Here is a 14,817-nt window from a genome sequence, read left to right as displayed (position 1 = left end):
TTCTTGTGACAGTGGTCCACTAACACTGCTATCTTTGCTTCCTCCAAGTCCAAAAATTCTGCAATGCGTCGTTTTTTGCAGGACAAATTTTGACCGTTGAATTTAGTTGAATATTGTTGGAGTACTCATTGGTAGGCCAAATTGTTCAAAAACTTCGAGCACTTCTAACTAAAATTTTTAGTTTATATTTCACATCACTCATTTTTAACAATTTTATTTGTAAACTGTTATAAATTATACAAATTTATGTACATTGCGGTAGAACCAAACTACTTCTGACAATTTTCCAATCGACAACAAATGACTTGATTCGCTAAAGTTTAAATGAAATCAAAAATAATAAAATTCAACACCTGACACCAAGTAGGCAAACACGTGTTAAGGTGAGTCATAAATTCTTTAAGTGGTAATCATATTTATTGGGGCGGACGTAATTTCGGCCGGAAAAAGAGCAGGTACTAAAAGCCGGTAGGTAAATTCGGCCGGAGGTTTTAAGTTGCTTCCTTATCTCATAGGTATTTTCGGCCGCAAATCAAATAAAATAACAGAATGCTTTATATTAAAATATTTCTTTATTTCAATAAAATTATTACATCAACTTATTTCTATAAATTAAGTAAACTATAAATTTTTAAAAAACGTTTTGATGTGATACAGATTTAACGAAATTAATTCTAGAAATATTGTCAGATCGAAGCATATTTACCATGTTTTCGATAAATTTTAGTTTGTTTTTTACTTGTTTGTCTTTAATTTTTGCTGGAATATTTAAATTTTTTATTTTTAAATATGCATCGATCTGACAATCTTTTAATTTTTCTATAAAAATAAATATAGAAGGGTGACTTGAATAAAAACTAGAATTAAAGTGCGAATGGAATGATTCGCAGGCATTTGTGGTTCTTTTAATTGATGGGTTTTCATATGCCCATATATTTGGTGGAAAATGAGATTCTGGCGCTATGTAGTTTTCTAATAAATAGTCTGCGTATTTATCTATAAGTTTATGGTCCGGTTTGTATGACATGAGATCAAATATGAAACAATCTTCAACTTCAGAGGGGTCTAAATAAGTTAGCCCAAAAGTATGAGTAAGCCATTTGCTTTCCTCGCAGTTTTTATCTTTATACATTTGGGTTAACCCTAATGATTGTATTTTCCTATACCACGCCTGGTGCAAGTGGAATCTACAACCATTTAGTTTGGTTTTGGGAAAGACAACTTTTAATGCGTTATGAATTGCGATTTCAAAATCCACAAATACCTCCTTCGGTTCAAAAACAATATTATAAAGTTCAAAAATTTTAGATTTTACCAACAGAAAAAGTCTCATATATGTGTCACTGGTCTTATTGGGCAACAGACAATACAAAAGAGGAACATAATGCCCATTTTCCAGTCCATGGATGGTAAATAACTGATAAAAATATTTTGTACAATAAGAAAATGTGCCATCCATGTAAAAATCTTTCATTTTACATAAACTTATTATATTTGTATGGCAAGAAAAAACAATGATATTATCAGCTGTGCTGTTAATAAACAAAAAATTTTCACCTGTTGTGGTTTTCGGTCCATAACTATCGAGTACAGAATGTACATCGTGAATATCCTTAGGCAGGGCTGGTAAGAGCTTACGGCGGCTGTTGTACAAATTTCTTCTTATTAGACTGACATCTATCGATGACAAATTCTCTGGCAAATGATTTGAAAGAACGCTTTTAATAATTTTTGAAGGTTTCTCCGATATGTCTTCCTCAGCTTTGCGCTTGCATGAAGTCGTCACTATTTTTCTCTCCAACGTAGTTTCATCGGACTCGTGGTTGTGGATTAATTCACTTCTAGTAACTGTGTATTCCGCACCAACAGTGTACAGTTTGGCTAAATATCTTAAATTTTTCTTTATACACCTCCAACGTACTTCACCACTTTTTAATACGTCCTGTTTACAAAACTGAAACTTTTCTACAACTAGTAAGTCACAACCGCGTGAACTCTTAATTACTGAAACAGATGCCATCGTATACAAATAATATATTTTATGCTTTCTATCGACTAGTAGCTTCAAGATAAGTTATAATACTGACTAGCTATAATAATTTTATACCTGTTATTTGTGAATTTTATACATTTAAAGGAATAATCTTAAGTAGGTACAACATAGTTATTAGAATAAAGAGATAAGTAAATTAAAGATATTTCCGACAGGTACACAGGATTAGGTATTTCCAAATAAATACACAATTAATATTTTACAGAAACTATGAAGCGTAATTACCAATATTTTAATCTCATCGTAAACATCAACCCCTCGGCCGAAATTACCCCTGTCATAAATGGTACCCCTTGATTTATGCAGGTAGGCCAAGGGATTACCGGCCGAAATTACGCCCGCCGATTTATTGTATACTTCTAAATTGTTTTCTAAGAAACAATGGTATACTTACGTTGTCGGCAAATTCTTAAAGTCGTTAACTTATTTTTTTTTTGGGATGTAAAATAAAACATTGATATGTTAGAGTTATAGAGGGAAAATATGTACCAAAATGGCTTGCAGGGACTCACTAAGAGTTTTGTTGGTTTTCGTTTTATCGAGGTTCGACTTAAAGAGGTTTTACTGCATACCTCTAAACAATGTTAAGAAACAATGCTACTAAAGATATAAAAATTTAAAGCTTAGTTTACAAAACCATTTTAACTCGTACTTATATCGGTGAATCATTCTTTTCAATAAAAAAACAAGCTATATTCTATGTTTTAAAGATAACTTATTGCAATTTCTTCACATTGACGTGGAATCTAACAAAAACATTTAATTTTTTCATTACAAATTTGACAATTTTATAAGCTTGTAAAATCTCTTAATGTTTCGACTACCAAATTACATGTCTTGCCAAATTTGAAAATATCAGCAACACGGCTTCCGGCATCTTTCGGTTCTAATATGCTATGTTTTTCTGTAATGCCAAAGGTTCTGTAATATCACCAAACTTAATAGGTAACCATTTTGCATGATCGAATTAAAAAAACTATGTATACACAAGCTAATGTAAAAACCTTAATCTTTTTATTCGTTGACTATCGAAAGAGTGCATTGACTTCGAGTCTCGATCGCTCGGATAGTAAATTTCAAGCCTTCTTTATCTAGGCTGCTAGGGAAGCTTCATGTAGACAATAGCCAATGTGGGAGACCTTCCTCACGGTCGTTTGGCATTAATGTTACCCACCATTCAGTTTTTCTGTTCTTCGCGCTGTGTGCCCGAACTATCTGAGGTAGTACTGATTTATTTTTGTTGGCAGTCTTGTGTTGACTTTCGATTGTTTTATAATTGAAATATTGGTAAGATGTTCTGAGTATGATAATCGAACATTTTTCTGTATACCCACATTTCCAAAGCATCTATTTCTCTACGGTTAGCGACATTTAACTACTATATCTCAGATGCATGAGACAATAGGAAAGATTAATGTGTTTAATAGTTTTAGTTTAAAGGACTTTAATATCGAAGTGAAAACTTCTCTTTGTAATTGGTTGAATGTTGCAATTGAAAAATTAAGTTACAGATCCAGATGGATTACACTAGTTGATTTTTTGTTTAGAACGAACGTTTTCAGACTTTTCAGTGTATCCACAGTGAACTTTGAAGTAATTGCGCTAATAACCTCAAAACCAAACAGTGGTTGAGTTTATATTGCAGACTACGTACTTAAAAGTATTAAATTAAACGGCATAATGCCGACGAATATGTATATGATTATCTGGGAATAGTATGTCCCTATTCGAAATAGCATTCATATTAGCCTTGGTCTGCAATAGACGGCTTTGCAGGTTAAGATTTGTACATGCTATTGATCTATTGGTCGGCAGTTCACACCCTGACCAGAAAACAAAAAGGCTGGCGTTCTAAATTCTAAATAAATCTAGGACTAGAGTACCTAGTGTATCGGATCGGCCTATGGATGAGCTGTACAGCAAAAGATGGGGACTTGCGGTTAAGTCCTACTCATTCCATAGATCCCTACAGGACGAGCTTGTAAGCTTAAAAAAACGGAATATAGGTATTGTTCAGCAAAGGACTGTATGCCCTGCTCATCATGACTAGCGTGTGCATTATTTGGACCAGTTCCTCTTCCGAGCAGTCTAACATTAGAGTATCATCCAAGTATCTAAGGTACGTAATTCTTTTGCCACCTGTCGTTATTCTGCCTCTTCATCATTGCAATACTTTTCTCATAATATACTTTCCATATATATATATATATATATATATATATATATATATATATATATATATATATATATATATATATATATATATATACAGCTTTGTCTGACAACAGATTTTGGTCTAAATGAATCGCAAATGGTTTTAACATTAAATTCATATACTTTTTCTACTATTTGTCGGAAATTTAAAATTTTCTCTCGTTCCTTTGCCAGGCCCGATTCTTGTTTAGTCATCAGGTATCTGTGGAAGATCGCATATTACTTGTATGTGACATAAGAGCTACTGTTATGTAGTTGGTGCTTCTTGTGCAATGGTTAATTGACTCATATTATTCCTTTGGCCACTGGCCATGTTGCCAAATCATGGCATATAGCGTATGGATTGTTTCTATCCCTGTTTCAACCATTGCTTTGATTATTTCTGCCGTTATACCGTCTTCACCGAATGATTTATTGTTTATTTAGTGGCCGGAGGGCCCTTTTCACTTCTTACACCCACTTAAAATTGAAGGTTCCATCTCCAATCTTACTAGAATCTGGATTGCGATTCACAGTTCCGTTAGTGTCATGTAACAGTTTTTCTCAGTATTGCTTTCATATTTCGGCAATATCGTTGGCATCTGTTATTGTCTCTCCATTATTAATTATAATTTGTGTTTGTGGTTCGAGTTCTCTAGAATAATATGTACTTAACTTTATTATAAAGGAAACTTGGTCTATTGTTGTTTTCATGCTTTTTAAGTTATTCGCATACTCGTTTAATATGCATATTTTTGTTTCCCTTGCACAACTTTCGTATTTCGTTGTCTAGGATTTTCCTATTTTCTTGGGACATTGTTTTTGACAGTATCTGTTGTCTTGGAGAATCTATTAGGTCAAACGTTCTTTCCGTCACCCAGTGTTTCTTTTTGATTGTTACTGGTTTTGTAGTTTTATTTATACGAGATACATTATCACGGTTCCGTTATCATATACCAGGTTCCGTTTGAATCACTTCTAATTGGTGGTGGACATGTAACATGTAGTCTTTGTTTAAAAACTGTGTTGGAAGCCTCAGGTTTGGCCTAATAGAATTTATTGTCTTTAGTTTTATGGTAAGTCATGACTTAAGCAACTTATGGTCAGAACCACATATCGTACCCAGTCGGACACAGGAGTTGACAACTGATGTTCGCCAGCATGTTCTGATCAGTGTATAAGCTATCTGGGTTTTTATATAGACTAGATGGTGATGAGATGAAGACGACAAGGATGATGTTTGAAAACTGTGTTTGTGATGGTCATTTGATTGTCTACGCAGAATTGAATTGAAGTCGTTCACCTTGTTAATTTCGCCAAGTCCCTATTTGCCTAGAGCATTAGGTATTTGGTCATCATTTACGGTGTTTTTGCACATTTAGCACTATTAGGGTATCCTTATGCGAAATGTTGGGGTTCTATTTCGCTTCCAGCTCGTCATCTGGCTTGTAGTGTGCATGTATACTGGAGAATATGTATAATGGAGAGCCTGAATTAAAGCATATTTTGATAATGCGATTGCTAATGGGTTCATAGCTCTGTACATACTAGGTGGATAGTTAAATTGCTTAGAGGAAGCAGCAGTGTGAAAGAAAAATATAGGTGATAATGTGTACCCGAAATGTGAAACGTGTAAAGTCCCTTTCCACTTAAATATATACTGTATTTCTGTTATCTTTTTAAAGCTTGTTTCCAATAAATCTTGAACCTTGTAGGTTAACTCACTCGGTCGACCGTTTTTGGACTCTTGCTGAACATCATATCAATTTTCTTGTCTACTTTTTACCAGTCCTTTATCTTCGGAAGTAGAGTCTGAAAAGGACTCTAATTTTACAGTTTCTTATTGACTGATTGTGTTGTTCCTTTTACTTATTTGCTTTTGTATTTGTTCCTAGCCCATTCTTGTCCTACAAGATGCTAGGGAATGAATGGTCAGTCCCAGCATATCGGAGTTGAACTGTTCTTAGCTTCCACTAGGTCATGCTCGTCTCACAAAATTAGCGACCATGACGGAGCATGAAGAGCTCATCTATCACGGTAATGTCTCATTACTTTCGGAGGAGTATTGGGTGTAGATATGGGATTGAGTTCATTAGACAACAAACAAGCTAGTGAAGCATTTAGTCACTTACAAAAATAATTTTTCAAATTACTCAATTCAGGGTTAGATCATTGGGCATAAAATTACCCTGCTAACTCAATTGGTTATAATTGATAATAAAAAGATTTTATTATTATTCATACATATTTATTTATTAGTGTGTGTAGTGATGTTTTTGATACATCACGAGTTAATGGTTTTAGATCACGAGACGAACTGGCATCAAAATAAGTCAATCGCAACGGAATTGTTAAGAATTTTGGCAACAACTTATGTTAATATTGTAACAGCCATTTAGTATGTACGTTACAAATTTGATTACTTTTTTATTGGCTATGAAAAGTCTTGAAATTCCTTTTATAATAAAAAATAAATAATAAAGAACAACAATCATTTTATGGCAACATCAACATTTATGGCGATTTTTTGCTATTTTATGCTTGTAATTCTTTTTGATACTTTTTTATATTCTTTCAATATCTTCCACCTGAGGTCCAGTATTTGGGGAATTCTTGCACTTTTTTCTTTTATTCTGACTACTTTTTTTTGTTTCTCATTTATTGTATACGTGAATTCATATTGTATTGTATGCATTTTTATTGTATAAGTAAATATATCCTTAGTTTTGGGCATTCCGTCTATTTTTCTGAGGTTAATTGCAGCCAAAACTGCAACGGATACAGAGAAAATACGCGGTATTGTATTATCAACCATCACTACGTCTTTCTGCTCTTTCTGAGTATTTATAGATTTGAAATCAATTTTACTCTATCCAATCAGATTCGAGGGCATAGACTTTTTGTGCGATTTACTTTTTCTGTAACCTTTTCATTTTTATCATGTTTTTCCTTTTTCGTTTTAATTAGTCTTTTTTAAATATCTATTTATTTTTCCAAGGTTTGTCATCAGAGTTTGCAGTGCGTATGTGTTTTTTAATGATTTAAGCAAATATATTTTTGTATATTTCAGTACGTGGTTTATATATGTGTGCAGATACCTGCCTCTATTGGAAAAAAATTAAAATGCTTATGGTAATAAATGATATGTTACTTTGACTTTACGTATGAAAATTCAGCTTGAACAATAATTATTCTTGTAATCAGGAGTGATAAAACTGGATATATTTCCTGCTTCAATTGCACGGCCCTTCTTTGCGATATTTTGGATTTCATTCACAAAACTCCTGACAGTGTAATTTAAAAATATCGGATTATTATTCTTGTTATTAGATTATTTATCAAATTACCTGCCATGCTAGTCACACGCTCTTGCACTTTTTTAAAGTATATGCACAATTAGAAGATTCAAAATCACTATTATTAAATATAATTATAATTATTAAAAATTCAGTTTTTCACAAAACTTGTCAACGTCGCGAATCGCTTCTACAGTGAAACTACCAAATAAATATCTCAGTGGTTCCCAGTCAACTGAACGCTCTGTGCCGTAACTTGAAATCTGCTAGTGCGCACAGTATTTCCACGTCTATTCGTATTATGGTTCTATTGTACCCTAATTCTATCGACAAAATCAAGTCCAATATGAAAATTAATGTTGCGATAATTAAGTCAGTCTGAATAACACGAACTATACTTAGCAGTAACTAAATTTTAGACTTCAAAGAAATCGTTTGGCCTCATATTTTTTCACATTGCGACCTAAAAGATCTTTAAGCTCTTCCAGATATTTATGGTGTTGGCGAACAATTACCCTGTAGTGGCAGTTGCTTTGTTCACTTTGCCCATTTACAGAGATGATATCTGAGCGAGAAATTTCCAGTAAGAACATCTGCGATTACTCTGAGTTCAGTTTTCTGAAAGTCATGAGCATTTCTGCGTTGCAAGGAGAAGGTTGTGATAACGTATTTTATTGCTAGTGGTATGAACTATTTTCTTAGTAAGCTGCACTTACTTCCTTTTCCCAGTTTCGGACATCTTGCACTATGCAGCTTTTTGATATATCACAGAATCGTTCTGATACAATAAAAGGAGTATATTTAGCAAGATTCTCAGTAATCTTGTTACCAGCAATTGATTTATCCACTGAGATCCATTACACCGCACAACAAAATAACAAAGTTATTTTGTCATGTTTTGTCAGTTGTTTCTTTAGTGCTGATTTTCGAGATGCGAGTTCCACCTAAAATTTCTATCAATAACTCGACAACTCCTAAACACTTTTCTTCTACTTCTCTTTCGAGAATGGTAGTTAGTTCCATGCATGGTCGACTAATTTTTTCCTATTACAGAATGAAACACGTGTGCTTTCACCTCCCAGATACGCCACCAAATGAATGTCGACCTTCCGATCGTTTCACTGGTCGAAAAGTTCGGTAACTCGAGGCGAAAATACGTTATTTCGCGCACCTCACCATAAATAACGTTTGCTGTTGTATAAAACTTCAACTGTAACATATATTGTAGACAGTACTTACTCTGTTCACCTAAAATGTAATAGTACTTCTATCTAATTTTCTATTTACCTCGCAACTTATTTGACTTTCATACCAATTTATTTTCTTTTCAATTTGCCCTTTCTCTAATCTTTATTCTTTACAATATGTAAACCCTAATTTTTTACATAATAGATTAATATTTTGTCTGTTTTAATAGTTCTTAAATGCTCATTCTAAAAATATTCAACGTTCTGGAGAAAAAATATGATTTAAACTTTTCGATACCGTATTGACATTATTTCACCGTTACTTCACATTAAGATTAGTGATACCGCTTTTTAGAAAATCTATCCAATAGACTTGTGTAGATACTATTTTTATAACGTCATCCACCAGCACTTTATGCTTGATGGCCTGATGGTGTCACAGTTTTTCTACCTTGCTAGTCTTTTTTGATGATCATTTAAATTAGTGTTTAAGTGAAATCAAATATTAGTATTGTTCTGAAGCTATTTTCTTGTGGCATTTTAAAGTAATTACTATTTTAATGGGAATAAGCCACAATTGAAGGTTAAAATAAGTTTATTGACGTTTTATTCTCCACTTCGGAAACATTATTGATTGTATTTTGAGAACGATTTCCGAAGTGGAGATTGAAACGTCAATAAACTTATTTTAACCTTCAATTGTGGTTTATTCCCATTAAAATAGTAATTGTTTCAAATATTAGTGGCTGAATTAACATTGGCACTGTTAGCTATGTTTTAAACATATTTATTAAAGCTGTCTGTTGTTTGTCTCCAGCACCACAGATTGGAATGAAGTATATATACCTACATTTATTTTTAAGTTGATTTAGAAAAACTACTTTTGACTTTACTGTTAAAATAGTTTGGGTAGTTTTTCTCATAAATCATTGAATATATCGTTTCAAAATTTACGATTTTGGATTATCGACATATTTATGTGTTTTGTACATTCTTTCAAGCTTCCTACAGAGCGCCTGACTACGAATATGGATGAGTCACCGCCTACAATAAAATTTGGTGAGCGTAATATGTACTCCTTTTTCTGTAAACAGAAAAATCCTTGACGTATTTTAAAATAGTTTTAATATATACTGACTGGTCTAATTTTTAAATTTAGCACAACTCTAAACGTTGACAAGTGTCTGCAAGGAGTAATAATTGTTCTACGCGTATGAATAAAAGATACACACGCGAGATAATCAGAAATAGTGACTCTAAAAATACCTAGCCTGTTGCGCCGATGACGTAATAATAGCCTCGAGTGTTAGTGAACTGAAATGACTTTTTCCTTTGTACTCTGCGCGAAACTAAAATGAAAACAACCGTGTCGAAAAATAAAATAATGTGAAAATGTATTCGACCCCTGATCCTCCACAACAATGGTCCGTACACGCAGAATTTACCATCAACCACCCGGGCGTAGGAAACCCCCAAAACCCTCCGAAAACAGGAGCAATTCAAGACGAAAGTGGAGTTAGGATGCTGTATTCATGGACCTCGAACGATCCTAGTGGAAAGCCACCTTCAAATGTAGCCAGATCTGAAAGTGGAAGCTCCAATCCTGAGAAGTTGTATGGTTTTCAAAAAGGAAACTTGTTTTTTACTTCTACGCCTCCGCCAAAACCAGGTGGTCTCTTGAACGTGCCGGTACATGATTCTGCTTATGGTAGTGAGCTGTTCTCTCCCGGCTCATGCGTTAGTTCGAGTTGTCATCCCTTTAACAGGAAGTGTAGAAGCACATGTAACATTATTCTTTCTAGCAATGCAAAACGGAAAGGTAAGCTTGGAATAGAAGTTTGTAATCAATAATTCTATTTACTTTCGTTTTTTTATTTTAATATCCTTTCATGCGTGTTAGACTAGGATTTAGGTATCAGTTTTTTTTGTTTTTTTTTTGTTTTGAATCAGTTCCTGATCAAATCTTCTCATATTTATTATGGGACATTTCACGTGAAGTGGATAACAGAAGTATACCGGAAGATATAACAGAAGGATAATGGAAGTTTAAACATACTATTTTTTTATATGATACGTAATTGCTTGTTATATCTTAAAAAGAATTACGAATTGGTAGGTCCTTAATTTATGGATGCTATTGTTGGAATCAATCAATTTGTAAAAAATCGTAAAATATTTTTTCGTGTAGTAAAAAATATTTTATTTTTATTTTTTTAATCAAATTCAAAATTAGAGTTTTTATGTGTAGAAAACAGTAAGTTAAAATTTCAAATTGGAATTTAGAATATCTATTTCTCTGTAGTGGTCAATGTACAGGGTGTTTCACATAGACAGCACGTTATTTCGAAAATAATCGGATTTTAAACTCATTTATTTACAAACACTCTTGAAAATTTGTACACACAAAGAATAAGTAATATTAGTTAGAGATTTTCATTAAAATCTAATATATACCTGCTACAATGAGAAAAAATATGCATTTGCAAAACTATTGCAACTTTAGTTGTTATTAATGGTGCTATTTGTATTATTGGCTTAGTTAAGTCAACATAAATTATTTAATAGTATTTTTATTTATCCCAAGAAATATTTGGAGAATAAACACTTTGTCCAAATAAGCTCATAGACTTCCTGACGAAAACATCTGAGTGGCGTGATCCGTGCTTATAAAACAGCTGGAAAATAGCTATGTTATAGATTGTCTCAAAGTGACTAGTCTGTACAGGGTAAATGCACAACATCGATGCCATACTTCTTTGCAAACTTGTATTAAAATAAACGTCACTTCTTACTACTTAGCCTAATCCACTCTTTTGTGTTGAGGGTAGCTTAAGTACTAATGCCCACTAACGACCCTGCCTGACTTCCTTCTGTCAAAGGTTCTCAAACATAAATAATATTTGCTACAACATACTTGGGTTAAATTAAAATAAAACAGAAATTAAGAAATGCCTTTTATTTATGTCACACAAGCAGTTTGTTTTTAATTCTACAGTATGTGCTAGCTATACAAACCATTTGTTTATAGATTTAAATAAAATCGAATAAAATAAAACTAAAATATAAAGAAACATTATATTTATGTATTGTTCCGTTCAAAAGTTAAGGGGGGAAGGACTTTTAAAAACCGCACTGTATATGTTGGCAGTAACAAAACATAGAATTATCCGAAAATAAAACTAATAAATAAGTTGAAAATAAAAGAAGTCATTGTATTTAATTTCGTGTGTAAGTAATCGTAATTGTACACCATTATATTTAGTTCCTTTTTCTGTCAATCGCTGTCACGTTTAGTTTCTGCTTCACTATCATCATCATCATTATTATCGTCACTGTCATCACTATCTCCGTTATTTATATTTATAATAATTGGTTCGATATCATCCAACAAATTGTCAATTTCCCACATTTTTTTCTCTGTTGCTATTACGTGGTTTACGTAGTTTTTCCATTTCTCTGGCGTAATGACCAGGTACGTTGCTGTAATTATATTTCGCATTTCAGCTTCTTTAAAATTCGCGTTGCGTCCACCTATATACCGTTTCACTTCACTCCAAACCATTTCGATGGGATTGAGTTCACAGTGATAGGGTGGGAGCCTCAGAATCTTCACATTGTGCTTTTTGGCAATATCTTATATTATGTACTTGTTATATTTTGCTTTGAAGGCCACATCAAGTAACTCTCAATTTAGGTAGTCTTCTTCAAAAAATAGGTCCTTTGACAGAAGCCATTCTTGAATATCTTTTTTTAGTGTTGAACTGTTGGGAATTTGTTCTGACTTTCCGCTATGATAGGAGGCATTGTCCATTACCACAACAGTTTTTTCTGGCAAATTTAGCATTAAGTTATTTTCGAACCAATCTTCGAAGGTCGGTCCATCCATTTCGTCGTGGTAGTCCTGAGTATTTTTCTTTGCCAAAAACGTGAGCTCTGCTCCATCAACAAATCCACTGGTAGATCCTGCGTGCAATAAAACGAACCGTGCACCACGAGCTGTTGGAGCTTTTAATCTTGTTGTCACATCACGAACAAAAGCATCGCGATGAGATGTAATTGTGTTATCAACCCATTCTTTTTTCACAGTGTGCCCGATATTTACCCATGATTCATCCAAATACACTATGTTGTATCCTTCTGCACGGTATTTACGAATTGCGCGTAAATAACGATGACGCCACGAGATGATTTCTGGTTTTTCAATCAAAATTGAATTTCTGCAACGTTTTATAAACAAAAAATCCATATCACTCAGCAAGCGATGTAGCGTGGCCCGTGAAAAGTTGGGCAAAGTTTCTTCGACATTTACAACAGCTAATATGGTGTTTATTGTTGGTGGTATGTTGTCACGAAAAAATTGATGAACTTTTCTACGAATTTGGCCCCTGACACATTCATCGTACTTGTTGTCACGAGAATTACCAACCTTTCGCTTCTTGGGCCTGCTCTTTGGAGATTGTAATCCAGCAGGTGATGAATATTCCTGTCGTATGCGAAACAGAGTCTTTTCGCAAACACCACTCATTTCTGACACTTTCCTAATTACACTTGGTACAGAATCGTTGTTATCCTGATTAAGATGATAATTAATAATATTCATTAGTATCTGCTTCTCTGAAAGTTTCAGAGCTTTTCTACGATTCCATTGAACAATTTCCTCCATTTTACGGTAAAAATTCGGCGTCAAATATAACAATAGCCAACAACAGAAAATAAATATAATTGACAAAAGCAAATCACAACAACAGCCACCAACAAATAATAACAATAACAAAACAGTAACAGTACATCCAAGATGGTACAAATAATCGTAATTCGAATATGTTTACGCGCTCCGAAGAGCAAATAAAGACTAATTAAGGCCCTGGATGTATCAAGCTTTTAAACATATTCTGTACAAGAATTACTCTAATTGCTTCTTAATTACTGAATAACTTAGAAGAAAGTATTTGCAGTTGATATCAACCAAAATTACAAATTCCTTACACATTATGGCAGTAATTAGCACCGCAGGGACATAAATAACATTTTAAATTTGGCAGTTAGTAGAAATTACCGGAATTATTTTAAACTTTGAAACAAATGTTTATTTAATGCACATTTTATTATACTGCTGCTACTAATAAAAGATAAAAGTTGATAAGTTACTATTAGAAACAAATAATGTATAGTATTATGTAAAATTATTAGCAAACGATATTTGTAAATTACATGAAATTGTACGTGAGGACTTGTTGAGAACTCCTGGTTTATTCCGTTTATTTTGAAAGATAGACAATAGAGAACGCCATCGCTCACTGCATAAAACTGGCAACGTCTTGGCGAAATTCCCATATGGTTAGCATTGCATATCTTACCCCGTACAGACTAGTCACTTTGAGATAAAGTATAGATATAGAAAAGTCAGTTAAGATTTGATTTCACGTATAGTGCCTCTACTATTTGCTTATACTTATTTCGTCTTAACAAAAATCATCAGAGCGACTGGGTGTAGAAGCCTTCGAACACTTGGAAATCTTCGGTTTTTTAGCTATACTAGATTTTCCAAATGAAGGCAGAAATATAGGAATACGTGCTTGGCGGAGGTAGTAAATTACATACATTATACGCCGGAACCAATCGTGCTAACAGCTATCTTATCTTTTTTTGTAAAAGTAGATTCCCTAATCAAGCAGAAGTCACAAGTATAGCGGGATACGAAGTAGAGGGAAAATTCGACTACTTAGGATCGATAATAATAAATAATGGCAAATGTGAAGAAGAAATAAGACGACGACTAACAATGGCTAGGTCAGCAACAGCAAAATTGACGAAAATCTGAAAAGACACCGACCTAACTGAAGCCAGGAAACTTCACCTTGCATGTGCACTGATATTGCCTATTGTAACATATGCATCTGAACGTCGACCAAGAAAGCTGGCGCAAACAGAAAAAAACAGCTTTGAGGGTATACACGAGACTATTACGAATTTCATTGACAGCACAACGTACAAATGAATATGTGCTTCAAGAACTAAATATTAATGCCAGACTCATTACAACAATAAACAGAAATGTTCTGAAGTACTTTGGTTTTATTACTAGAAG

General features: G+C 33.5%; 2 protein-coding genes across 7 annotated transcripts in view; both read left to right on the top strand.

The window, feature by feature from the left end:
* The window catches only part of Pkn (serine/threonine-protein kinase N), a 132,379-nt gene that overhangs the window by 43,822 nt on the left and 73,740 nt on the right, over nt 1–14,817 (top strand). The window lies entirely within an intron of this gene.
* LOC140447593 (uncharacterized) overlaps nt 1–14,817 on the top strand; it is a 31,239-nt gene that overhangs the window by 1,756 nt on the left and 14,666 nt on the right. The window contains exon 2 of one of the 3 annotated variants that reach the window (XM_072540335.1): nt 9,889–10,548. In XM_072540335.1, the coding sequence (XP_072396436.1) occupies nt 10,122–10,548 (427 nt within the window). In that variant the 5' untranslated portion in view covers nt 9,889–10,121. Of the gene's footprint in view, nt 1–9,740; nt 10,549–14,817 lie in introns of all 3 variants that reach the window. The other 2 variants (XM_072540337.1, XM_072540336.1) reach the window with 2 other exon arrangements.

This window comes from Diabrotica undecimpunctata, chromosome 8 (genome assembly GCF_040954645.1).
Source record: "Diabrotica undecimpunctata isolate CICGRU chromosome 8, icDiaUnde3, whole genome shotgun sequence".
In the NCBI taxonomy this organism is placed as follows: domain Eukaryota; kingdom Metazoa; phylum Arthropoda; class Insecta; order Coleoptera; family Chrysomelidae; genus Diabrotica; species Diabrotica undecimpunctata.
This window is presented reverse-complemented; position numbering and strand designations above follow the sequence as displayed.